Raw genomic sequence first — 26,497 nt, forward strand, 5'->3', positions numbered from 1 at the left:
ACTGGGGTGGCAAATTACACTCTGAAATCCATGTATTTGGCACCTTTCAAAATACATCCCTGTAAGTGCCACTCATCTTGAAAGTCAGTCAAGTCTTGACAGGTATTTTAAACAACAATTTGATTATATCCGACATTTCAGATGAAAGTTTCATGGAAGTTAAATATCTAAGCTTAAAACTTCAGTCTGCTGTGGTGTTTACTTTCCCGAGCCCATCCTTGCTGCCTGTATTGGTTACACAGACAGAAGTGAGGGACTGGGGCATTGATGTGACCCTAATTTTGTCTGGGGCAAAATCAGAGAACATTTACAGTGTGCAAGAGGAGGAAAGAAGGAATGTTTTCAGGGGGAGGGCGAGTATGTGGGAGTGTGGGTGAGAGAGGGAGACCTGGGCCCTGAGTCGTCCTGTCTATAATCCCTGTCACCAAACACTCATTCAGTTATCAGAAGCATTTCAGAGCCCTTGAGATTAACGCCTGGTGCCATATAAACAGAGCCTTATATTGGGAAGAACGAGCTACCAACAGGCCAGTGTGCAGCAGGAGACCAAGGCAGTTTCCTGTCTCTCGCAGTCCCAGCCATCCCAAAACAAAATCCCGAGATGGGCAACAGTCTGAAAGCCATACTTGCTTTTGTGCCCTCTAACAAGTGCCAGAAGTACCTCCTAGAAGACCTAGAAGAGATGCCAGTGGATAAAATGGTTGATCTGAGTGGCAGACAGATGAGGCGGCTGCCTGTGCACATCTGCTCTTTTAGGGAATTGGTTAAGCTGTACCTGAGTGACAACAACCTGAACCACCTGCCCCCCGAGCTGGAGCAGCTGCAAAACCTGCAGATCTTGGCACTGGACTTCAACAACTTCAAAGCACTGCCCCTAGTTGTGTGCACGCTGAAGCAGCTGTGCATCCTCTACCTGGGCAACAACAAGCTCTGCAGCCTGCCCCTGGAGCTCCAACTCCTGCAGAACCTGAAGACCCTGTGGATTGAGTCCAACTGCCTGCAGTACCTGCCTGAGGTGGTGTGTGAGCTCAGCCTGCTCAAGACGCTGCACGCGGGCTCCAATGCGTTGCGCAGCCTCCCTCGGCAGCTGCAGGGCCTGAAGGAGCTGCGCACCATCTGGCTCTCAGGGAACCTGCTCTCCGAGTTCCCGCCCGTGCTCCTGGACATGCCCTTCCTCGAGGTCATCGACGTGGATCGCAATTCCATCCGCTTCTTCCCCAGCCTCGCTCACCTGCCCGGCCTGAAGCTGGTGATCTACGACCACAACCCCTGCAGGAATGCGCCCAAAGTGGCCAAAGGGGTGCGCAGGGTGGGCAGATGGTCAGAGGAGACTCCCGAGCCCCGTAAGCGATCTGGGGCAGTGATAGATATCACACTGGACGAGAAACCATTGCTACCTCCTGCCGCCAAGGCCGAGCCAGACGCCGAGCCCTGCTGATGATGCTCAGCTGCCCCTTTTGGCCGAGGCGGCAGCACACTCCCACCGCTGCCCAACCTCTACCTCTCCCTTGCTTGCTGGTGTCCAGGGAGCACCACATCGCCTGGCAATCTTAGGAGTACATGCACCAGCGTGGAGATAATGTGACAGCAAAACTCTTGTACAGACACCTGTCTTTTTGCAGCACCCAGCACTCTCCCTAGAACAGACTTCTTCCATCTCCCATGCTGGGACCACACAGAGTTCACAATAGAGATAAGACTCAGTTTAGATGTTTGCCATGGGTTGATTGCATGGAGCACATACGGACTTGCTCCTCACCCATGGGCCCACTCCTCTCTTCCAACTTGTTGAGATGTCCCAACTCAGCTGAAAGCCACTGCTCAATGTGATCCCCACAACTCTAAAGCAGCATTGGTCTCAAATTACTTTATCTGAAACATAGCAATACCTTTCCCTGTCTGCTGAGTGGGAAGTGGTAGCAGAGTGCCGGCTGCACTATCAAGGAAACCGCACATATGTACAGGGGGCCCTCCTCTTTCTTTCTGCAAAATTTGTGACAACTGTTTCATTACTGCTGAGCAGCATCCAAATGATAGTGAGGAAAGCTGTAGGCTTTGGTGCTGGGTTTTGTTACTGACAACACTGCCTCTAAGGGCAGTTGTAAAGGAAAAGTTTTCATGCAGGAGCAAAGAAGAAAATCGAAGCCTGACTAAAAAGGATAAGCCACAGGAGCTGCAAAGGTAAACTTGCATGAATAAAAATCCAGGCTCGTGAGCTGTCACTATAAATTTGCACATAATCTAATGAGACAAACTTTACTCAGATGATTTCAGCTGGGTATTTCTCAAGCTTGCAACTTGGACCAGTTCAGATCCCCTAAAAATGCACTTTTTTCCTAAGCTTTGCTTTAATTGAGTAACAGAAATCTCGCTTAAAGTGACATTTTAAACTTTAGACTCCATAGCATGGTTGAATTAGGTGACAGGTTTTTTAACAAGGATGGAAACACTGGTGGCACACTCTTTGAGTCTGTCTTACCAGCACAGCCTGCAGAAGCAGCAGTTGACTTCCCAGAAAAGGTTTGGTTCCATGCCAGTTCGTGACTGTTTAATGTCATCTACATGCTTGAAAAATTATCTGGAAATATAGAGACTCTGCTAGCACTTGTTGTCTTGTAACATGAAGTCCAAATTTGCATCTGGCTGGCACCCATGTAGTGTGCTCCTAGTGAAATTAAGTAAAAGTATACTAGCATCTTGCAAAGTTAAAAAGTCCTTCTTTGGAATTAACAGCAAATTCTTTATCTAGTCTTGTTCCAACAATTTCTTCCTACAAAAAGGAAAGCAGGACATGAGTTAGGGGTGCTATTTTAATATCCAAAGTCAATATTTTATATCCCACAGAACTGAGCTGGTACTGTATTTATCTGAGGGGGTGGGGAAGAGCATGCTTTCACTGGCTTATCAATGGCCTGTGTTTCACTCAGCCCTCACCACACAGCACTGTCACTTCTGGAAAGCTGAAGAGTCTCTGTCAAGAGTTAAGGGGAGGACTCTGTAAGCAGATTCCCTTCATTTTAACAAATCTAAGGGAGAAAAACCTTTGCACGCATACTTGCTTATTTCAGTCTAATCTTTCTGCTTTGGCAGACTTGCCTTGTTTGTACACTTGCAAGGGCCAGAAAAGTCACAAGACCTGCGGGCACCATTCTGGGCCCCCACACAGACAGGGCCCCTGCTTGTCTGTGCTCACAGTCCTCACAGGTCTGCATGCAGACTGCTGCAGACATCACAGGCTTCCTTCCAATCTAGGCACAAAGAAACCAGCCTAGTCAAGAAACATGTGCCTTTGCAGCAATGAACAGAATAGGAAAGTGAACATAAAGACAGGATTTAACAGACATAAAAGGGGTGGGGCAGAGAGGGCAGAAGTGAATGTCATAACATTCACTGGCATATTTTCTGCTAAGTGTCCACAATTTTAAGTGTCTGTAAAGTCAGCCTGATACTTTATAGATCAACACTCAGACTGTTTGGTCCAGAATGTTACTCTCTCTCCCAAACTGCATATTCCCCTCAACTCCCCTGAGCAGAACGTAAAAAGCTGTAAGATCACTTAGTTGTACTTCTGGGCATTGACTAAGGTTCCTCGTCCACTCACTCTCTTCCATCATGAAAAAAAAAGAGTAATACTCCAGTATCACTAGAAAAAGATACCATCTAACTTCAGAGCCTATTTCTAGGACCCCAACTCAAAACTTATGCAGCCAGGACTGGAATACACACAGCAGGTCAACACAAACCAGTGAGCCACAAGGGCTTAGTCACTCCCCGAAGCAGCTGAGGCCTGAGGTTGTGCGCCACAGTTGTCCTCATGGATCTGCCCTTCCTGGTTCTACAGAAAGAAATACAACCTTGGGGAATCTGAATTATTTATTTTTATTTTTTTTATTTCTGTGATTTTTAAGTGGAACCTGGAAGGAACAGAATGAATACGGTTGTATAAAACCCCTGGTTTATACACCCCTGAAAGTGAATTCTTCCACACAACACACAAAAGCTCCAGTAAGTAAAAACCAACTGAAGACAGTGCCATTGATGGAGATCTGTTTGTCTCAAGCTTCTGTTCCACAACCTCACAAAAACTAGACCATTAAAAAAAATTACTAGGTGAGATCTGGTCCACACATCCTCAGGTACTGAAGAAAATTTAACAGGGGCGATGGTCTGGTACACGTTTTCTGGGGAGAAAAAGAAAAATCAGAAAATTTCTACCACACTGATGCCCACCAGCCCCTCCTCACCCACCCTTATTTTTAATCTTTAGTTAGTGTTTTGTGTTCAGTGACAGCTTTATCTCACAGCACAAAAGACAGTACCACTTCAAAGCTAACACACCACCCATGACCATGCTAAAAAAAATCTTTTTATTCAAAAAGCAGTGAAAACTACCTGATAGCAGGCCCACAGAGGATAACCTGCCTATGAGTGGCAATTCTTCTCAAACCTTTTAAGAAACATGCTTCTGTTTTAGCTGCAGATTCTACCTCAGAAGCAGCTGGACATTTCACTATAATTCTTGCCAAAAGAAAAAAGAAAGCATGATCCCTTACATTTTGGTCAGCCACTTGTGCAGATGTTTAGTGGTGACCCGGGATTAACTAGGCATTACTCAGGCACAGCAATTTAAGTTTGTTGATGGCTCTAAAGGCCCAAGGATACTGCTAACACAGTAAAATTATCTAATATGAACATCAGCATGTCACATGTCAAGTTCCCTTTCAAGTAAACCATTTTTAGACCAAGACTTTTCTGCACCCTTACTCTTCCACAGAAGGAGGTTTACTCTACACCACTGTGACTGACCATGCAGATTCTCTGCTCATACCTTGGTGCTGCTTTAATGATGTCATCTACACGAAGAATCATTTCCGCTGCTTCAGCTGCACTCAGCAAAACCTGTCTCTTGACTTGGAAACTTTCTGTTACTCCCAAAACTGACATGTCCCCAATGACACCCTCTTTCATATCTGGAAGAAGAAATACATTAAGAGGTGCTTTTTTGGTTTTGTTTTTTAACTCAGCATTTTTTTATGGAAATTACAAGAATCTGAGAGCACGGTAATTTACCTGCTCAAATGAACTACACTGATAGTTAGGGAAGTATTAAATAAAGTCTTCCATCTCAAGACTCCTGATTTAAGCCTAATGTTGCAATTGCATACAAACACTTGATGATAAAAACTTTATACACTGTGATGAGGAGACAAGATCCCAACAGGACTCTCAGCACTATGTCCTTAGTTACATTAACTTCAGCGTTCTTCTCCACAACTCTGTAGTTGTTGTTTGGTTGGGTTTTTTTGGGGGGGTGGGAGGGAAGGGGCAAAGGGAAGGATGTTTGGTTTCTTCTGGGTGTTTAGCTGGTTGCTGGTTTTAAAACAACGTTTTTATTTTTAAGCCTCCTATAACCAGACTCAGCATAAGGGAAGTGCTTTTTAGAGGTAAAAACCATCCATTTAAGAAACGAAGGTTTTCACTCTACTGTCAAAAGCCTGGTAGAACAAAAGGAATACAGTGCTGTACACCAAGTTCTATGCAAAGCAAACAAACCAACATACTCAGCTCTCCCTGCTGAATATATTGGACAGACATGCATGAAAACTTTAAAGAGCCCAAAGGACCTGGCCAAACAGCAATTAAAACACAGAAGTAAAACTGATCCCCTTACCCAGTCCATAAGTAGTCTTCCCTTCACTATGAGCAGCTCTGAGCTGAGCAACCAAATCAGCACTGTCATAACCAGCATTATCAGCTATTATTGTTGGGATCTACGGGGATAAACACAGGTTGTTTTTAATTAACATAGGGATTGATTGTTAGCAAACATGAAACATACTTTGATGTTACCAGTTTACAACTGAATTTCAAGAAGATGCTTCAGAAACATGCCAGATGATCTGTTACTGTGATAAGTAAAAGACCCAAACTACCTTTCTAAGAATTTCAAGACTGTTTTAAGAAAGTACCTACGAGGACAGAAGCATGTTAGCAATTTGTACCCTCATTTTACATGGACAGAAGTAAAAAAAGAATCTTGTCATTTTATCATTTCAGACTACAGTGGAAGAAATGTTTTCATTTAAAAACCACAAGTTTGCTGGTAAGCATTAACTACCTGACCATTCTGTTCACTGTTTCCATGACACCAGTGCAAACTTGCATGTGCTGACTGAAGAGGTAATGCCAAGTGTTACTATGCTCTTGAATTTAATTTTCTTGGGAGAAAGGTTTTCCCTAATTCAAATTGCAGGAAGTAATTTTTTCTCAAACTGACAGCCTGTTATCACAATTCTATTAATGTTTCTTGTGACACTCTCATTTCCTACTAAGATGCAATCTCCAATGCAAGACCAGAAACTTGTAGCTAGTACTAGAGTATGAATACACTCAAGCAGCACTAGAGCATCAATGGAACAGAAGGGCTGCTCTTTTCTAAATCAGTTGTCAACTACATAAGATGAGATTTTTATGTGCTATTTCTGCAGCATTTTTAACTAGCAGGTAAGGTGAGCAAGAACCAATTAGAGGAGGGTTAGTATATGAACATTTACAATCCTGTAACATGTAGAATTATTAAACCACCAGTACTTTTTTCCTAAGACAATTTCCCCCTTTGTTTATCCAAGATGTGTTGCTAAACTTCACTTTTTTATTTTGAACAACCAAAATTTTTAAAGTGACATCAAATATCTGATGTCACAAGTTAGTAAACTTCATGAAACTTTGTCTCGTGGTCCAGCAATATGATTAAATAAACCTACCATTCGTAAAGCCTTAGCAAAGGACTCCATTGCAACAGACTCTTTGCCAGGTGTTCTAACAGCAAGTTCTGCAACAGCGTTAGCCATCAGCATCTCTGAACAACCTATTCATTGAAGACACACAGATGTTACATATCTAACCTTCAGTAATACCAAATGTGTGACAGGTACAAAGAGTCTGATATTCACCTCCACCATACACAGTTCTTGTGTCCTTCACAGTCTGGGCCAGGACGCAGAGAGCATCATGCAGAGACCTTTCTGCTTCATCCAGAATCTGCTGGGTGGCTCCACGCAAAACTATGGTGCAAGCTTCACCTAGAAAGCATGAATGTGAAAGGATTAAAAAGAGAAACCAGGACACAAAATGGGCTATCACAAAGCATTTACAATGGTTTTGCTATCGCTGTGGTCAAGTTCTGTGTTACTTAATTTTGGGAACAAAAGAAAGCATGATGACATTTCAAAGGCAGAATGAAATTATGTGCACAGTGCTACTGCTTTGGTTCTACAACACCTTATTTAATTTAACAGAAAATTAATATTGCCTCAAAACTCTTTAAAGAGCTTGTTCTAGTAAATGCCAATGCTCCAATTTTTTAAGTATGACACATTGCTACTTTTCTTGTCAACTGAATTTCCCAAAGCAGAAACCTTGGTTCCCATCCTTAAAAATAATTAATGTTCATTTACATAACACTAAACATCCACAGTTTCAACCATGAAACTGTGCAGGACTTTTACTGAAAAGCAAGGCTTTCATAGAAACTGTTACATAAATCATTGCAGAATTCCTATGCATCACTGGAAACTGAACAGCATTAGCAGAGGGTTAACACAAACGTTACAATACACCGTTAGTGATAAAATACTTACCCATTGCTACTCCAGAGAAATGAATGAGTTTATCTTCTCCAATCATGACTTCTTCAATAAGCTTGCAGCTTCCTAGTTTTACTAGCTCAGGGTGATCAAAGGTTGAAGCAATTTCACCACCTGCAAGTGTAAGATCATAAAGAAATCAGAGTTCACAATGAAAGTATCCTTTCAGGCAAGGTCTAACCAAGGGGCGGGGGGGAAACAGTCTTCATAATTACCTCAAAATAAATTTAAATTAAAATTACTGATAAGCCAAGACTTTCTCATGTCAGCATGTGGTACCAGAAACCTTTAACCAATGCTGATAAATCCTTAAAACACCAATGTTTTGTTTCACATCACAGGGACTAAAATGCTTGTGAGTTGCATCTGATAACAGAATAAACATTCATCTTTGCTAGCATTAAAATATCGGTATGTTTCAAGTTTTCACAGTATTTACTGATTAAGTATTTATAAAATACTAAATGAAATCTCTTATGCCTTAAAACTTGAGCTTGTGACAGTATTAATTTTGCCTGCCTGATGATGGCTGAGAACCACCATTCTCCTGCATGGCAAGTCTCATTCCATGCTGCAGCAGCAATACTGTGCACAATATGTAAACTGCCGTCTCATAAACAAAACAAGCGCTACCAAGACCAAAATGTCTTTGAACACGACATTATTCTAGTTCTTGTTCTAATTCTTTCCTCTTCCAATCAGAAAACTCTTTACATGTATGCATTCCCCATGTGTGCTCAATAATCCCACAGTAGCTTGCAGCACTGTGTAGCTGCAGCACCACAAGAAAAACCAAGACTTGTAGCAGAGTTTGTGTATACTAAAAACTTGTCCTTTTTTCAGCTATGCTATTCAAGCCAGTGTGGTCTGATAAGGCCCATTTGCTCTGCATAGAAAGTCTGCTTTCAATTTTGTTCCAGAATGTAAGCACTGTTCCTCTCAATCATGCATCTGCCAGTGTCAATGTGCCTACTGACAATTATATGCAGTTGCTACTTCAGTTTTGCTAAGATAGGAAAAGACACTGACTTGCTTTTCTCCTGCAAAGCAAATTCATCCTCCTGATCACTTTCAAAATCAACTATGATGTCCCAGTTAACTATCCATGACTTCAGCAATGAGAATTATCTGTAACATTCCAGAGGTTTCATTTTCATTAGTTACTAGAATCACATTTATGCTGACCACTATTCAAAATATCCAGGTTGTTCAAGTTATTTGAGATCCACCTTAAGTCAAAAACTCAGGCCCACATTTTTAACAAAGGATGACTCCTTAGTCTTCTCTATCATTACAGTCAAACCACAGCCATCTAAACCAATTGTTATCACAGAATCCAGAACTGTTAGTATTAACCTGTGGAGTTATTCTTTTTGCAGCTAAGTTTCATCTTTTCCTCAGAAAACAAACATATCAATATTTAGAAGTATTTTCAGTTAAGTTCCTGCTTGATAAGATTTTTCTTATCAAGCAGGAACTTAACTGAAAATATTTTTAAAATATGAAAGAAAATTACTAACTGGCACTAACTTACTAAATTATATCCCATGTTTTGCATTATGATCCTTTATTCACAGATGCTGAAGAAGTATGTTTTAGTAAGTTTAATGTTTACTAATGACCAAACAAATAATGTGCCCCTCCAAGTTTCATACAACAAAATACTCTACACACCTGTGACGAGAGCCAGACGTTCTACACCAGCAAAGTCTGCATGTTCAATAGCCATGACACCAGCAGCTCCAAAGAGATGTTCAGGGTAGTTGTAGATCAGCTGTCTAAAATTAAAACACATCTCACTATCACACACAGAACAAACCTTTGAAAATAAACCAGTAACAAAAGACACCAGATTCTCAGTAGCATGCACACAGGACAGATTTCTGAAAGCTACTAAAGCAGTCAATGGATGTGGTATCTGCCACACATGGAATGTTGCACAACACAGAAGCAAATGCAGTGACAGGAAAAAAAAATCAAACTATGATGTTTTTTGAAATATCCTTTCTCTGAAGAAACACTATGACACTAAGCACAGGCAGCCATATGCTTTAAGGTCTTAGTCCATTGATCCTAAGTGCCTGCTGGGCACTTAACTGCCTATTCTAGCAGAGTGAACTGGAACAACATGGAAAGTAATGTAACTCTCCTTTTTTCCCAAGAAATACATACCTGTTAATAAAGCAATTTATTCCATGTTTAAGAATACGATCCACTTTCTCCTTCATCTTTTCTTTTTCTGCCTGTTCTATTTCTGCCACTTTTGCTGTGGAGTCCACTCTAACACGAGAGCCAAAAATCTAAATCAAAGAGAAAAGAGTTCAGTCTCAAAATTCCATTTACAAAAACACAGACTCTCAACAGTAGTTCTGTCACATACCTTAATCTTGTCTGTATCCATACCAGTATTTGCAATAAGAATCTTTGCATTTTCAATTCTTTTTGGCTGATTTACACCAATCTTCTTGTCAAGCAAAAAGCCTGTAGTAACAGAAAGGTCTTGTAAAACTTCAAATTAAAAAAGGGAGCAATTATTAGTTAATACAAAGTCCCTCATCTTTAGTATTCAATTTAATAATAACATAACAGTGTTTCCTGTAACAAATTTACATAGATGTGCAACCTTTAGAAGCTTTGTTTCTCAAGTGCATACACAATCAACACTCAAAGACTTACCTTCATCTAAGTAGGAATCAGCCAAACTTCCACCAAGTTTCTTAATGACATGGATAGCCTCCAAATTACCAGAGCCTTTCAACCTAAGAACAGCTTCTACAGCTAGCTTGACAAAGTGATCCTTGTGGTGAGTAAGTAATTTTGATGAAAGAGTTGTTCCTGCAATGTTCATCAAGTCTTCGCGGAACTTCACTTCATCATTACTAAAAGAAAGACAGCTCAGTTAAAGTGAAAAGTCTGAAAGCCTTAACTACCATTAACTACCACTAGGAGTCTTTGCCCACTTCTTCTAGCCTGTATCTCTATATGTACCATATAATCTTTTGAGGAACGCTGCACAGAATCCCTCCACTGTCCCAGAACACAATCTTCTACTTTACTTTTTGAATTCAGCTTTAGAAAGTTTGTGCTCTCAAAGTGTTGGGCAGGGGAAATAATATTTAAAACATGAGTACGAAATCTGAAAGAACAGCTCAGATCTTTGTTCCAGGGAGCAAATTACAGCTTGTATTTAATTTCTGCACATCATTAATTTTGAAGCTTCTTTAACTCATTTGAAAAAATACCCAGTATTTTTTTCTCAACTGTTAAAATTCAGGAACTCAGCCTTCACACTGCTTTAATAAGAGAGAAGAATTTACCAATGGACTGTAATTTGCATTGATGTTTTGATCTTGAGTAGTTTTTTATAGTTACAGCAAATGGGCATTACTAACCCATGATCCACAGCTGCTTTCAAAAGTGCCTCTCTTGAAGCCTTTGTGGCCGCTCTCCAGCCTGCAATGATGGTCTGAGGATGAATCTTCCTCGCAATCAGTAATTCTGCCTCCTATTTAAAATGAAATCAATAATTATTTCTCCCTCCAAAAAGTATAGTGACACTAACTAGAAAAGACATGTCCATTTATGGATGCAATTTAAAGTGTAATTGAAAAAAGCTATCTTTATTTTTCTGTGGAACTTGGCAAGCTGATAGATCATTCCTTAAGATGCTCTTGATCCCAGTTACCGGACCTGAGATGATCAGACTTTCTGACACAGCTCTGCAAGGAAGAACTACTCATTTCTCAAATCTCTTTCATAGTCATTTCAGGCTTAGAGTTTAGCAGTGTAAATTTTTCCATAAGCATAAAATCCATACAGAGTCTAAAGGAACAGTAGGAATTCAGGCCTTGAGCTAAAGAACAGAATTTAGCAAGATTTTTTTCCTATGGAAATGGATTTCAGAGGACTGAACCTCACAACTAAGCAGTGCTGCACATTGCTCAGTGCAACAGCCAGAAAGTGAGCAGTAAGAGTCAACTTAAAATACTTGAGAGTTTATAAAAAATAATATAAGGAGTAATAGTCCAAAATAATACCCAAAAAATGATGATGAAATACCTAAGGGCTGTTTTTTTGCCCCCTATCAATTTCACCAGCAACAGAGCAAGCTACTCCTTTCTTTGCTTTGGGAGCCCTTTACAAAGACAGGATAACACACCTCCTACTGGAGGCACCACAGAAGTACATAGACAAACATCTAAAAAACAGAATACATCACCCTCAGTAATTCAGCCGCCAAGACTGTGACAGATGTAGTTCCATCGCCAACTTCGTCATCTTGAACCTTTGACATATCTGAAGAAGGAAAAGGTATTATTAATGCTATTTTTCTCATTCATTAATTGGACAAAAAACCAGATCTGACTCTTTGTGTAAAGAGGGAACTCTAATAAAAAAACCAGAAAAACAAGAGATGCAAACGAAATTTGGCATCCTCCAAACTCCTGCTCTTTATTTGTAACTCAGACACCAGTTTCAGCCTGGTGATGGTCAGGATGCTCCCCTGTGTTCCCCATCCTAACAATGGTTATCAAAAGGACAGCTGGATAGAAGCTCTAAGGTACAGATACAGGATCACAGACTATAATAACCACGTCTGCTGCATGAACTGCTGATAAACTCGGATGCAGCAAACACAAAATCATTAGGAAACCTGACACCCAATAGGTCAGGCTCCTGCTTTTCACCAGTAGTGGACCAGTGGCACAGTTGCTCGTAACAGTAAACTCTGTAGAGAAGTACAGTGCTCACTGAATGACAAGAGATCTAAATCTGGGAGAAACAGAGTGAACTGCTGCTGCTGCACAGATTTCTGTTCCGTATTTTCCCACTGCAAAACAAGGGATATACAGCTGTCTTTTGTCCCTTCTGACTCCTGGGACAAAGCAGGGCTAAGGGAAAAGAAGATATAAAACCAGTTTTGAAGAGCAGCACACACCACAATTTTACTTTTGCAGAATGCCACAACTCTTGCAGTACCCTGTCCTTCTTACTTCAGGATTTCTGCTCCCCTTCCCTTCATTTTTCACTGTATTCCAAGAACACTTTTCTAAGAACAAATAGAAACACCACAACAGAGTTACAAATTAAGAAATATCAAGCCTTTAAGAACTCACCAACCAAGACCTTGGCAGCTGGATTGTCAACTCCGATAGCTTTCAGGATGGTTGCACCATCGTTGGTAACTGTAACAGAGCTGTCTCTCCCGGTACTTAAAAGAATCTTGTCCTACAAGATGTGAGATTTAGCATACTGCTTGAAAAGGCACTGTGACTATTAAAGCTAAATTAATGGGCATGACTACCCATGCAGCTGTCTTACCATGCCTTTAGGGCCCAGGGTGCTCTTGACTAGGTCACCAATGGCAATGGCACCAACAAAGGATGACTGAAATGAAAATAAATATACCTCAGGGAACAATTTATTTCTACTCTAGTACAAGAATTATACACTATCACATAGCTTTCAACATTTTAACCAACCCTTCCACCTCTTTCAATGGAGGCTTAACTGAACTTAAGGCAAGTTTCTTAACTGCTAAATTTTGATAACCAGATCAAATATACCTAAACCTCCCAGAAACCATAAGTCTGTCTAAAAGCCAGAAGAAATGCCACCCACACCAATCTTCTGAGCTCCAGTAGAGGTACATTGGTTTTGACAACGAAGAGTTTCTCTAATTTTTAGCACAAACAAACTCCCTTCTGTTCACAGATATGCAACAAGAAAAGCCAGTTAAAAACAGAAGTTCCATATCACCATATAGTGAAAATATCTTCAGTAGTAGAAAAGACAAAGTTTAATTACCTCAAGTACTACCAGTTTCTTCGAGAATTAAACTTACCAACCGAGCTGTTTCTGCCTTCTCTTCATCTGCACCTGCCTTGAAAATGTTCACAGGAGCAAGAGAAATAGATGCCTAAAACACAATTAATGTAAGAATATTGTTTTAGCTTCAACAAAACTATGCGTTCTAAAAGTAAATCCCCAACCCTAATAACTTAAACAATGATTTTTTAACAAAATTACTTCCATACCTTTTGTGATAACAGGTATATTTAAGAAATAGCCAAGGTTCTTAAAAATCAGTCCTGCAACCTCACAGCCCAGTGAAGGATTCAAGGCCGAGTGCAGCTGCTGGCACTGCAGCGCACACCAGGCCCGACCAGCCCATCCTTTCATGGCTGTGCGAGCGCTGCTGCTCTGCCCACCAGCCGGCCTTTCCCTACAGCCCGACGGCAGGCACAACCAGCAGAGACAAAACAAGTCTATTTACTGCCCAATGCCTTTAGCATTTTGATACCTGAGCCGAACTCGCCTTTTTTTTTTTTTTTTTTTTTTATATCAATGCAAATTAATCATAGCGGTAACCAATACCCGCCCTTAAGGACCAACATTTACAGAGCACCCAAGGCCTTAAATGAAGGATCAAATACTCGCACACAGGTACCGGGGCTCTCAGAGTCGCCCCGCCCCGCCCCGGCTCCAGAACCTTCGGGGCCGCCCCGCCGCCCCAGCCCCCGGCACAGCGCGGGGAAACGCAGGGCGCGGCCTCCAGGCCTCGCCATCCCGCCCGCCCGCGTGGAGCGCAGCCCCGCCGTACCCCGGCCCGGCGGGACCCGGCCTGCCCTGGCCAAGCCGCCGCCGCCGCCCGCCGCTCACCATGGTGCCGGTGCCGCCGGGAGCCGCCGCCCGCTCGCCCGCCCCTCCCTCCTTCAGCACAGAAGCAGCGCCGCGCCGCAGCCCCACGAGCTCCCCCGGAATGGCGTCACTGCGGCCGCCGCTTCCGGCGCGCGCGGCCTGTTGGGAGGCGCAGTGCGGCCCCGCGCCCGCCGCCCTCAGCGGCTGCGCTGCCGCCCCTGGGGCCGGGCCGGGCGCTGTGCCTCGGAGCCGTGCAGGGAGGAAATTCCTAACGCTGGAACAGGCTGCCCAGAGAAAGCGTGCGTGCCCCATTCCTGGCAGTGCCCAGGGCCAGGCTGGATGGGACTCTGAGCATCCTGGCCGCGGGGAAGGTGTCCCCGACCATGGCAGGGGGTTTGGAGCTAAGGGATTGTTAAACTCCCTTCCAACCCAAAGTTATTTTATGGTGCTGTGATATTCCTGGAGGTCATTTCTCAGACAGGTCAAAAGCAGTAACTAAAAATTAACCTGTCAGACCTCAGCCAGGTCAAAAGCATTTTTAGTTACTGCTTGTGGCTTCCAGCGCGCTTGCCGGCCCATCCCCGATGGCGGCTCTTAGACCTCGGCTCCAGTTACAAGCCATGAACAGGAGGTGCCCAGCGCAATCCCACTCCATACACTGCAATTCAATACACAAAAACTGGTGACTATTCCCCTGGCAGCTTTGCCAGTGTGAGACAACACTTAAACCTTGCTTTGTCACTGCTTTTCCTCTACACAAAGCCTGTTACCTGGTCATATAAGGAAAAAAACCCAAACCCAACCTATATCATTTTGTATGACTCATCTTCAAGAATTTATTCCAGCTCGTATCTCTCTTCTTGCTGCTAGGTACTAAACTTCTGGGATATATGGAAAGTTGTTTGTTCTCAATTCAAACTGGCCAGAGACAAAAATCCATCCCAATGGAGACAGCAAAAAAGAACATGACTAAAACTCTGCCAGCTCTCACCTGTATTGCTAATTTTGTCAATACCTGGATAGTATTAGTTCTTGAGTATGTTAGGCCTTTCGTCCTGTTTTCTTCACAGAGTTAGATACACTTCCCTCCACAACCCTGTTCTGTAATTAGACTACTAATTTAATTTAAATATCTAGTTTTCATCATAGTTACGCGAAAACTATTTAAGTTTTGGCTAGGGCAAATAATACAACTAAAACAATGGAAACAGCTTCTCTCAGAATCACAGCTTTCATAAAGATGTGCACTGAAGTAATAATTCATTTTAATTCACGTTTGCTGCTACTGTGGTGAGTTGGGAGAAAAAATATTTTAAAGTCCGTCAGACTTATCCAAGTTATGGCCTTTGAAAGATCCAATGCTCACAGAAAAACTACATCAAATTAGTGAATTGGGTTTAAGGGGCTTTTGACCATTGCTAAGCTATGCTTTACAAAGTGTAAAGGCAGTGACACCAGACTAGGAAGAACATAGCAGCAGTGCTGGTTCTGGGCTCCCACCTCTCCCAGCTGTGCCATGCCCTCACCTCTCTTGTGCCCAGGGCAATTTTTCAAGTTGCACTGTATGTGAAGAAAAAAAATGCCTCATTTAAAAAAAATCTCGATCTACATGCATGACAAAGGTGGGACAGAAAACCAGCAGAAATGAAACAAAATCTTGGAGATGAATTTACAGACTTCAGAGCACCACGATCAGTTTTGGGGGTTTTGTTACTACAGAGTAATGAGGGGAATAGGGAGGCAGGGAGGAGGGCAGAGAGAGGTACATGAAGCAATGATTTAAAGAAAAGCAAACAAGATTATACAACCAAAACACAACACAGTGACACTAACACTGCAAATTACTGAAGTAACCCACAGACAACTTGTAATGTAAAATCAATAGTTTATTGCCATGCTACAATTTTTTTTTCCAAATGAAGTTGGCACTGGTAAGGGGAAAAATGTACATAACACATTTTTTTAAAATGAATATTTGGTAAGCTTTCTCTATAACAACAGCTTAAAAGAAGTGAAATTATTTTTTTTAAGGTTAATGTGGAATGGCATAAAAATACACTCTTTCTGCATAGTATAAGAAATACGGAATGTTTGTAAAAACAAATTCACTGAACAGGGAAAATTACTTGAAATTTTATAAACAATTTGGCAATGGTACTCCCACTGTTTAGACTTTTTTATATAAAAGAAATAAAAATCTAGAAAGCTACCTTTATACAAAGTTGCTATATTTATGCCTTTAAGTAGGAAAAAACATTTTATAATGCAAATTAGGACATACAATAATCTTACAATATGATACAATGTAATGACAAGAAAGGAACATACAACATAAGATTTTGGCCTTTGTAGAAATGTCTATTTCTGCATTTAATAAATGCATTTGTGGCACACTGGTGACTACTGTATCACTCCTACCAGTCAGCTTGGATGCTAGTGTGGTGCGTTTGGCTGGGACACAGATGCTTGCCAGGAGACCAAAGGTGATGCTGCAGTGAAGCCAGACGTGAGAAAGGCAATGTGCCTGCTGGTCCAGCCATCTGGACTGTGGGATACCATACAACACTCTTTCCTCTCATACCAGAGCATTTCTTATACATTCAGTTATTAAGTACCAAAGTCTTACAAGTGAGAACATCCGTGTTTGTGATTTGGCAAAATTTCAAAATACAAAGTTAGTACCAAATATATAATATATTATATATAAAATGTGGGTGTATGATATACACACATATTCCAATGCAAAAAAACCTGCATTATTATGGAGTTAAAGTCGCTGACATCCATTCCTAAATAACATTACCATTAAAAAACAGGTGTAATCCTGATCTTTCACACATTTTAGAATCACTTCCTCTTTCATACACAACAGTTAAAGCAATATATATGCAACTATGACTAAGAAATCAAAATTCCCATAATTATCTGAACTCTGACCACAACAAATAGGATTTGGTTTTCAGTACATGTAATTAAATATATTTATATTTTTACATCCTTTTAGACCATTCCTGAAGAACTTGACCAAGCAGGTCCTCACGTGTAACAGAGCTGCTATGCCAGCAGTACTTGATCTTGCAGGAGCACATCCAGTGGCCCTTGAAGTCAACAGGAATAATTTCTTCGTCTTCAAAGGACACTGCATGCAGACCGAACAAGCTCTGGAAGGGTCACCCCGCTAACAAGGAAGATTCCTGATGACATCAAGGTCCTTGTCAGACTTCCTTTACAACTGCCAAGGGGAAGGACTGGAGCAAAGGATGCTCTGGGCTCCCTGGGTGGCTTGGCAGGTGGTGCTGCTGACAGCTGTACACACTGCACCGCCCCAGCTCCAGGGACTGGCAGGGTGAGCTTCACCGCACCTTTCATACTAAGGCTTCTCAGGGAAAGCAGGGAGCTGCTTCCCACACTCCTCACTTGGCAATTCGGTCACTACAGGTCTCAGACAGGAGCTCTGGCTGGGACCCCAAGGCATTTAGTACTTTGTAGACACAGAGGAGGATGGTCCCTGTTCTGAAGGGCTTGAGCCTATTTTTTAATGATAGTTTTTACATAATCTCCTTTCTATATACACATATTTGCTACATAAAATAGAATCACACCAAAGTAATGGATATAGCGGAAAACATTGTCACAATATATGTATATTACCACACTAAATAATTACTAAAACTGCAAGAAAAATTTCAAAAATGCCCTTCATAATGTATAAAAATATAAAAATGTCCAACACTTGTTTCATCAACCTTATTTCTCATATTCTATTTCTACCTGTACACCTACATACTTCCAAACAAAATACTGCGTTAATCTGGAGTAAACACGTGCTAGGAAAATATCCTTGTAAGACATCTGACAGACTTACTCACATACCTTACAGCACAGCACAAGAAATAATGTATACATGGTCAGAGTTGCAGATGCTAAGTTGCTCTTTTTTTTCCATCTGATTCACTCATCTTATCCAAAAGAGGAAGTAATTCCTAAAGATCGTGAAAGAACCTCAACATGACTTCCTTTTTCATAATCTTCTGTAAGAAGGACATCAGCAAACCTGACTCCAACTTAACGCAGTTTTTTGTGGTGGAATTTCTTCTGGATTTTTTTTTTCTTGGAGTGTATATGAATTAAAAATAAAGATATAATAAATGAACTTAGGTTTATATTAAGTAAATACTGTCAAATATAAATGCCTGAATTGCTACCTCAAGGAAGAGATGGGAAAGATCATATCATTAAATTCCAAAAAACACCTAACTCTATCTATCACAATGAAGGACCAGACTCCTCTAGGGAAATAGGAGAATTTCAGATTTAAGTCCACTACTAGTTCCTACTCCATTAGTTTCATCTTATTTGCAGCCATTAAATAAATTAGTACAGTGCAGAAATGGAATTTCACCATGGATCTCACCTTACATGAAGCGAGGAATACTGCTTAAAAACAGATGTCCAAATTAGATACATCACTGTATGCTCAAACTACTGACATGAATCAGAATTTCCACTCTTACTTCAGCGACAGTGAATAAGAACAATCTGCTCTCTCTTGAATCTCTCTCATTGAGAAGCGGGTAAATATACAATAAAAACAAGAACAGCCAGATTTTGAGCCAATACACAGTGTTATAAAACCAGCAAAATCAACTGCTGATCCGTCACCTATAAAAAGCAGCCCTATTTTGACATTGGTTTGGACTTTGTACACTTTACACATTTCCATGATCCTTTTTACACCCAAGCCCTAGTCAGAGGTGCAAACACACACAAATATCCAAACATCAAGGGGGGGGACCGGTGGGGGGAAAGACATTTTATCAATTTATTATATGAAATTTTTACTTCAACACTTATATTTTCTATAAAAGCTCTGAAGATGTTAATAGGAATAGTGCTTCAATGCACATCATCAGATTCAACCCCTGTTAAATGCAGAACATACTTATTGGGGGAAACAAAAGATGTTCCAATGAGTGTCATGGTTTTCAGAATGGTCTTTTTCAATATTGTTTTAGGAAGTTAGCAAAAAACACCACAAAAATGAAAACAATTGGTCCTCCTTCTGACATGATTTTGAGGAAAAGTATATTTTCCTGATACAACAATGGAATAAATTCTCATTCCCTGTATTTCTAGCACAATATTATGTACTTTTGGTCACTCTTCTGTGTTCGTTAACAACTCAGTTTCCTTGTTTAAAAGATACAGTAATGTATGTCTTTCCCAAATCATTGCACTAAAGGAATACCTACAGTTAAAGGTTTCCCCTTGTCAAATGTGTTTGAAGGGCAGCAACCAACTGCCCATTATGGATGAAAAGTAGAATTGGATGGAGATGCTACCATTTTTACAGGGCATAGTTTATGTAAACTTAACATGCCACATTTACTAAAGAAAATGGTTACATATTTCTAGTTTCTCAGTCTATACACCTGTGGGCCCAAAATAAATATGATCTAAATACCATGGAGAGATTTCAGCTGAAAACTGAATCCTAGATTACAGACACTAAATCTAACATCACAGCCTTTAAAAGAGACTGAATTGAAAAAATATTTACCAAGTCTCAAAGGGTAAAGTGCATTGCAACTGCATCTACTTCAAGGGGCAGAAAATAAGGAATGCTAAAGATGAGTAGTGTGGGTGACAGGGACTACCCAGCATATTTGCAGCGTACACAAAACGAGAAAGCATTATCCCACCTGTGAAACCTAACAGGTTAAAAAAGTAGTCCTGGAAAATATGTCATCAGACTTCTTAATATAATTAAGGCTACAGACAGTTGAAATTTCAGTATGTTCTCAATTCTGGGGACCAGAGCTAAGAAAACATTGCGAAACTTGCAATAATGCAAAAAAATTTGCTCAGACCATTCTTTTTATCTGAGACTATTCAGAATAAATGCATAGGACAGTGCACTGGAACTAAGGAGGGACATGGCTGGTTGTTAAAATTTCAGCAGGTCACTTATGATCTACCCAAAGCCTCTGCTTCCCTATTTAGTAGTTAAGAATATTATTACTTCCCTGCCTCACAGGTGTGTTTTAAGGGTCCAGTTAATTAGTCCAAACTATACAGATGAGGACCATATATTGCTAAGCAGCTAGCTAGATCAAATAGGTTTGCCTCAAAACACATGCAGCTCACAAATTTAAGTGAGCTATATGCTAAGAACAGTAATCACACCAATAATATTAACCCAGTAAGAATTTTGCAATACATGGTAATTTCTCTTCAGTACAGACCAGGAGGTCCATAAGGTGAGGCAATGGCAAAGATGTGAGGGAGCAGTTACACAATCACAGAATCAGTAGGCTTGGAAAAGACCTCTGAGACCACTGAAGCCAACCTATGACTGAACACCACCTTGTCAACAAGACCATGGCACCAACTGCCATGTCCAGTCTTTCCTTAAACACCTCCAGGGACAGTGACTCCACCACCTCCCTGGGCAGCACATTCCAATGCCTAATCAGCCTTTCTGTGAAGAATTTCTTGCTAACATCTACCTGGCACAGCTTAAGCCTATGCCCTCTTGTCCTGTTGCTGGCTGACTGGGAGAAGAGACCAATGCCCCACCAGGCTACAACCTTTAAAATGCCTAACTCTAGGTAGTCTTTACCTTCTTGAGTACCAAGGTCTCCTCACAAGTCAGTGAGTCTATCACAAGAGTATGCAGAAGCTGACCATGAAATAATTAATAAGGTTTTTTATAAAAAAATCTCTTTTAAGTTCCTCACAGTGGTCTCAATGACTCCCATCTTTTACTTCAGCAAATTATGTTCTTTGTCTATCCGGTATTTCAGTACCATACAGTTTGTAAAGAATAATGAAAGCCAGAGTGAAAAGGTGGCCTGATGCCACCTATTGGTATGGCAAGAGATATATTTCAGGTGCTGCTACTACTGCTGCCACTACTAAATGAGAGAAGACCAAAGAAAAAGGTTGTAGGAACAGAAATACACACCAATTTAAAAGACAGAAAATAATTGTAGTTTGGTTTTTATAAAACTTCAATTCAAATATTGCATGGAGACCCTTAATGCTTTTTCAGATCTCCAAATGGCTTTTCTTGCATGTTTTTCCTCACAGTTCAAGGGTTATTTTACATCATACCAGCTCACACAAGCGTCAGTTCCTTTGCAATCACAGGCTCAAGAGCAATCTCTTCTGCTGCTAGTACCAAGGTGCACCTGCAATACTGCCAGAATTCTAAGATTATTCAGAGTATTAATAAACAAAACAGAAAAAAAAAGTCTAAGGGTGCCTCTGGCATATTCAACAAACAACATTCTACCTGGATGTACCTGTAACACTGAGCAGCCATCATTGTAACCAAATTCACCAACTGCAAAAGGAAAACAAATATGCTCATAGATAATACTACCTTCAGATAATTTACTACGTATCTTTTTAAATTAAAGGACATTATCACCTATGGATGCACATTGCTAGAACGTACAACTTCCTATAAAGAACTACCAAGTCCAGTACCCTGCCTCCCATGTAACCTGTGTTTCATGCTTTAGAGGAAGACAATAACTGCATAATAAACCTTTCCAGTTGTGCAATAATGCATGCTGCTGGAGAGCTGGGATATTTCTGTCAGGCATAAAAAAGTAGAACACTAGACGAAGACAACCATTTGACCTTCAAGAGTCTTGCTTTGTCAAAGGCAGAGTAAGACAAACACATAGATAATCCTGAACAATTAAAGCTATGTACAAAATTTTGACTTTTAAAACAAGACATTATGGAACAAATAAAAAGGAAACACACAAATGCAAAGAAAAGAAGGCACACTGAACTAAGAAATGACAAGAGAGCCTTAATTCATACAGCCCACCTGTGAATTCCTTCACAAAAAACCCCAAAACTCTAACGAGATAAAATTTTTGTCAGATTTCAGAGGGAATTTGATATGTCACTTGGAATTCTATTCCAACGGAAGGAGCTTAAGGTTGGTTTTTGATGTGTTTATAGCTCTGATCAACAACCATCAATGGGACCTCTCAAATATCACACAAGAAAACTGTCAGGAATTAGAGGCCTTCTTGCCCACAGACAAAAAAGGTGTGATGTTTATATTCCTTGAGATGAACCAATATATCCTGTGTATGTCAAACTGAGTGAATTAACATATTACACACAATTCATTCTGGAGGAACCACTTCAACAAGGAACGAACGTCAGATATGTATATTGAAAGATTAGGTTTACCTGCTAATAATGCACATATCAAGAGGCTTTAAAAAGTGTTATAAATGCCATTAATGAGTATAGGCACCAGACCAGAATATTTATAAATTCAAAACTGGCATGTCACTCAGACTCTAATCAATTAAAGAGGCACTGTGAAAGGTGGTGATGCTGCTATGCAGTAATTACTTCTACTGTAGAATGAAATAGTGTTATCTAAAATGAATACTTGCTCTACATTAATTCCCTTTAGTAAGACAAGTACATGAAGTATGCAGAAAAAGTTCTATTAGTCTATAAAAGGCGTTAGTGTTAAGAAATGCAAAGTACTCGCATCTTCAATTTTATAAACTTCACAAAAGGTGCAAATGATTCAATGCTCCCCAGGCTCACATAGGCAGGTCAGTACTGTTATGTCTAGTTTTCCTAGAAGTACCATCATCTCGGGGCAGTGCTTTTTGCAAGCTTGACATAGCAGCAGTTCTTTCAATGTCTATCACAGCATACAGCTCTGTGCGCCTGGTTGGAGTTTGCGGAAGTGGAGTGGTGGGGGTTTTTGGAGTCTGAGGGTTGTCAGAGTCACTACCACCTTCCAAGTCAACCTGTATATAGTTGAGCTGCCTGTGTTCTAAACTTGGACGCCTAATGTCAAAGTTAAAGACTGTTGGGGTGCAGTCCCGACGTCGTGTAAATTCTACTTTATGAGCACTTGCTGGTACTGTTACATTCTCTGTATTGACATAGTTATGCATTAGATCTAGGTTATTATGGTAGCCATTCAGAGACGGGGTCTTTGGTCCTAAACTGTCATCTTCATCTCTGCTCAGCTTCCGGGCTTCCCAAACAGGAGGCAAGGATGGCAAGTTCTCGTAGTTCAGCAGCGCAGTTCTCCTCTGAGCAGAGTTGTTAATGTTCTGGGTGTCTGAGGTACTGGTTGATGTCAAGCGACCTCTCCTGACCCCTGAGGCACTAGGGATTGATAACCTATTTATATTTTCATACACCAATTTATTACCAGATGGCGTCTCTCTACGTTCATCACTGTCGTACCCAGTGTCCCATTCAGTGTTGTTTGTGCTGCTGCCACTAACTTGATCTCTCCCAAGTTGTTCCAGTTTCTCTCTTTCCATTAACTGCCTTTGAACAGGTGTTGGTCCTAAAACAAACTTCACTCCTTCAGGCTCCAGGAGCACCTGAGCATCTCTGTCATCAGTACACATCTGATCTTCTTTTGCTTTAGTTGTTTCAGTGTTTGAAAGCTTTGATTCCAGTGGCACGTGCACACTTGATCGATTTTTTCTTTCCTCTTGTACTCCAGTAGTGTTTACGTAAGTGTGCACCTAAAACGGAAAGAAAAAAGAAGAAATTCAAACACAATTGTGCCTTCCCCTTCCCATCCAAATTTATTAGCTTCTTAACTCCACGCTTTTCAAATCAAAATAGCTGAAAAGAAAAACTTGTGTTGGCAGGTGTTTAAGAGCAAAAGTCACCTCTCCTGCATTTTGCTGAACTGTAGTCAGTTTTAGGTTTTTTCCCAGAAATTTTGTTATTAGTTATGTTAATGTTCCTCTAATGAAAAAACAGAATTTATATCTTACACTGATAATTATTTTTATTTGATGTTTTATCTCAATTGTGCTCTAGAGTTTGGCTCTAATCAAGGCCACCTTGAGCTGCTCCAGCCTACCAGCCTAGCTCATAACTATACCTGGGCACATCACTGAGAGCTCTACTTTGTTGTCCCTTTACCAGTGACCAGCAATTAGTGTGGCTAAGTTTATGTTCATAACTTCCACATTGCAAGGAAATCTACTGTCCATATAAGGAAAAAAACAACAACCAAAAAGAAAACCACAGAGAGACCTAAGAAAACCCTTGGTCTCCTGCCTTGTGTACTACTCCAGGAACAAAAAGAGAGGTCTAGAGGAAGAACTATCCATTCTTTCTTCAAGAGCCAACAGCCTCCTAAGAACAGGAACTCGCAGAAAAAGATACATTTCCGTATGAAGTGTGGCACTCAAAATTAAAAAGAAGGAGGAGTTGGCACTGTATGTCACTAAGAAAGGCAGTGATACCCTCCTAGATTATATCCCTCCAATTACCACAGTGGATCAATACAAGGCTGAATGGGAAAGACTGGATTCCTTCTCTAAATTTTAATCTTATGTCTGGATACCCAAAAAGCAAAAGTAGTATTTTACAGCAGCAGTCATGTAGCTTGCCACCCTCTCTGTCAAGCTCTGCCAGCTGAAGTGTCATTTACCAGATCACTTGACTCCTCCAGTGATTTTTTAAACTCACTTACTATTCAGTAACTCCAACGATAACACCTGAGCTCTTCTGTGAGGGCTCCTAACAAATCCTTTCCCACAAGACAGTTCACAGCCCTCTGCTCTGGCTACCTTCTCTGGTTTGCAAAACTGTTTCTTGTCACACATGAAAGTCTTCCTAAACCACATGACATTTATAAATTTGACTGTCATTTTCATCAGCAACCTGAATGATGAGAGAGAAGATACCCTGACAGTTTTCAGTCTATCCAGACCGGCAGGGTTTCCACCGAGAGGGATCTCTGCAGCCTAGAGAACTGACCACAGAGAAACCTTATGAAGTTCAGCAACAGCAAATAGAAAATCCAGTGCTTGGTATGAAACTACACCAACAGTAGATGCCAACTGATTGAAAACAGCCTTGCAGCAAAACTTCAGGGATCCAGGTGGATGGTAAGTTGAATGTGAGTCAGCAGTCTGCTCTAGGAGCAATGAAAACCAAACATGCACTGGTTTGTGCTAGCAATAGCACAGCCAGTAAGTTAAGGAAAGTCACTATTACCATTAATTCAGCTCTCACAAGAATGAACCTGAGCTCTAGAGTACACGACAGACAGCACCATACTGAGGCTAGTGCAGTGATGCTAGTACTGAGGAGGGCTGTGACTAGAGAGGAATTGGAGCACAAGGAGAAGCTGAGGACACCATCTTAGTTCCATTTTAAGAGAATGCAGGGAACCACCTAATAGCTATTTTCAACTACCTAACAGATAAAGCAAAGACAGAGCCAGACCTTTTTTGGGGATGTTCAGCAAAAGGCCAACACCAGATGTAACAGGCAAAAATCTGATAACAAATTAGAGAGAGATGATTTCACAACAAAAGTGGTGAAACACTGGAACACATGGCACAGATTCTGTGGAATCCCCTTGCCTGTAGTATTTAAAACATGACCAGGACAATGGTCTGTGCAGCTGTCTCTAACTTAAAACTTTGATATAGAGACTGGAGGTCCCTTCTAACGCAAATTATTCCATGACTTCTATTTGGCAAATAGAAGACTTACATTTAAAGAAGCGTTTTGACCAGGATCTCTCATTATCATTATTTAAGAGGCAAGGCAAACACTTTTCTGAGGTAGTTAAAATACTGTAGGAATACTTTACACCTGATACTGCAACACAAGTGAAAGCCAACAGAACAATCACTAGAAAAGTCTGAAGTAATGTAGAAGCTCAGTTGTACAAAGGGAAAAAAACACCCACTTGCTCCTCTGCTACAAGTAAAGGATGTGTTGATTCTTCACCGACAGAGGGGAGGCGTGCGCTGCCGACAGAAGGGTGTCTGCTGGAAGGGTGTGATGAAGCATCTCCAAAAGATGGATATCTGGGATAGCCGTTGGGTAAACTTTGTGCATTGAATCCAGGAGCTGGTTCAATTAGAAAACAGCCAAAACCATATTAAAATAGAACATTTTACTGTATATGAATAAGATACTTCATATCTTAAGTTTAATTTTCAAAAGAGAAAGTAAAATATGTAAAACAATATTAAGTATTCACAAAGCTCAATTTTGCTTGGAGGAAGGAAATGGAAAACAGAACAGCATCCCAGTATTTACCAGAACATATTTATGAAGCAGCCACTGAAAACTAGGTGTATTACACACCCAGTAAACTCCCTCCAACTTCTCTTTCCCCCATTAACATCTCCCCCTGACAAACAGAGACTCCTTTATCT

General features: G+C 40.8%; 3 protein-coding genes across 4 annotated transcripts in view; 1 reads left to right on the forward strand and 2 right to left on the reverse strand.

Moving 5' to 3' along the window:
- Positions 1-601: 601 nt before the first annotated feature.
- Positions 602-1,438, forward strand: LRRC10 (leucine rich repeat containing 10). The gene has a single exon (XM_030960675.1). It carries the CDS (start codon positions 602-604, stop codon positions 1,436-1,438), a length of 837 nt encoding a protein of 278 aa, XP_030816535.1.
- A 2,431-nt stretch (positions 1,439-3,869) lies between these two features.
- On the reverse strand, positions 3,870-14,425 carry CCT2 (chaperonin containing TCP1 subunit 2). The gene is made up of 16 exons (XM_030959312.1): positions 14,310-14,425; positions 13,492-13,566; positions 12,969-13,034; positions 12,764-12,875; positions 11,866-11,942; positions 11,039-11,151; positions 10,323-10,525; positions 10,027-10,127; positions 9,819-9,946; positions 9,321-9,424; positions 7,641-7,760; positions 6,954-7,082; positions 6,765-6,868; positions 5,672-5,771; positions 4,829-4,970; positions 3,870-4,181 (listed from the first exon to the last, which is right to left on the reverse strand). Exons 1-16 carry the CDS (start codon positions 14,310-14,312, stop codon positions 4,151-4,153), a joined length of 1,608 nt encoding a protein of 535 aa, XP_030815172.1. The 5' UTR covers positions 14,313-14,425; the 3' UTR covers positions 3,870-4,150.
- A 1,731-nt stretch (positions 14,426-16,156) lies between these two features.
- The window catches only part of FRS2 (fibroblast growth factor receptor substrate 2), a 51,823-nt gene continuing 41,482 nt past the window's right edge, over positions 16,157-26,497 (reverse strand). For both annotated transcript variants that reach the window (XM_030959313.1, XM_030959314.1), the window contains 2 exons: positions 26,023-26,186; positions 16,157-23,827 (listed from right to left, as the gene is read on the reverse strand). In XM_030959313.1, the coding sequence (XP_030815173.1) occupies positions 22,877-23,827; positions 26,023-26,186 (1,115 nt within the window). In that variant the 3' untranslated portion in view covers positions 16,157-22,876. The remainder of the gene's footprint in view (positions 23,828-26,022; positions 26,187-26,497) is intronic.

Source organism: Camarhynchus parvulus, chromosome 1A, assembly GCF_901933205.1.
Source record: "Camarhynchus parvulus chromosome 1A, STF_HiC, whole genome shotgun sequence".
In the NCBI taxonomy this organism is placed as follows: Eukaryota; Metazoa; Chordata; class Aves; order Passeriformes; family Thraupidae; genus Camarhynchus; species Camarhynchus parvulus.

Excerpts from the sequence above, each read along its gene's own strand:
- LRRC10 (XM_030960675.1), top strand. The coding sequence starts at position 602 with ATGGGCAACAGTCTGAAAGCCATACTTGCTTTTGTGCCCTCTAACAAG.
- CCT2 (XM_030959312.1), bottom strand. Across the intron at positions 13,035-13,491 it reads AGGCAGAAACAGCTCGGTTG|TCATCCTTTGTTGGTGCCAT; the intron begins GTAAGTTTAATT and ends TTTTCATTTCAG. Across the intron at positions 10,526-11,038 it reads AAAGCAGCTGTGGATCATGG|TAATGATGAAGTGAAGTTCC; the intron begins GTTAGTAATGCC and ends TCTTTCTTTTAG.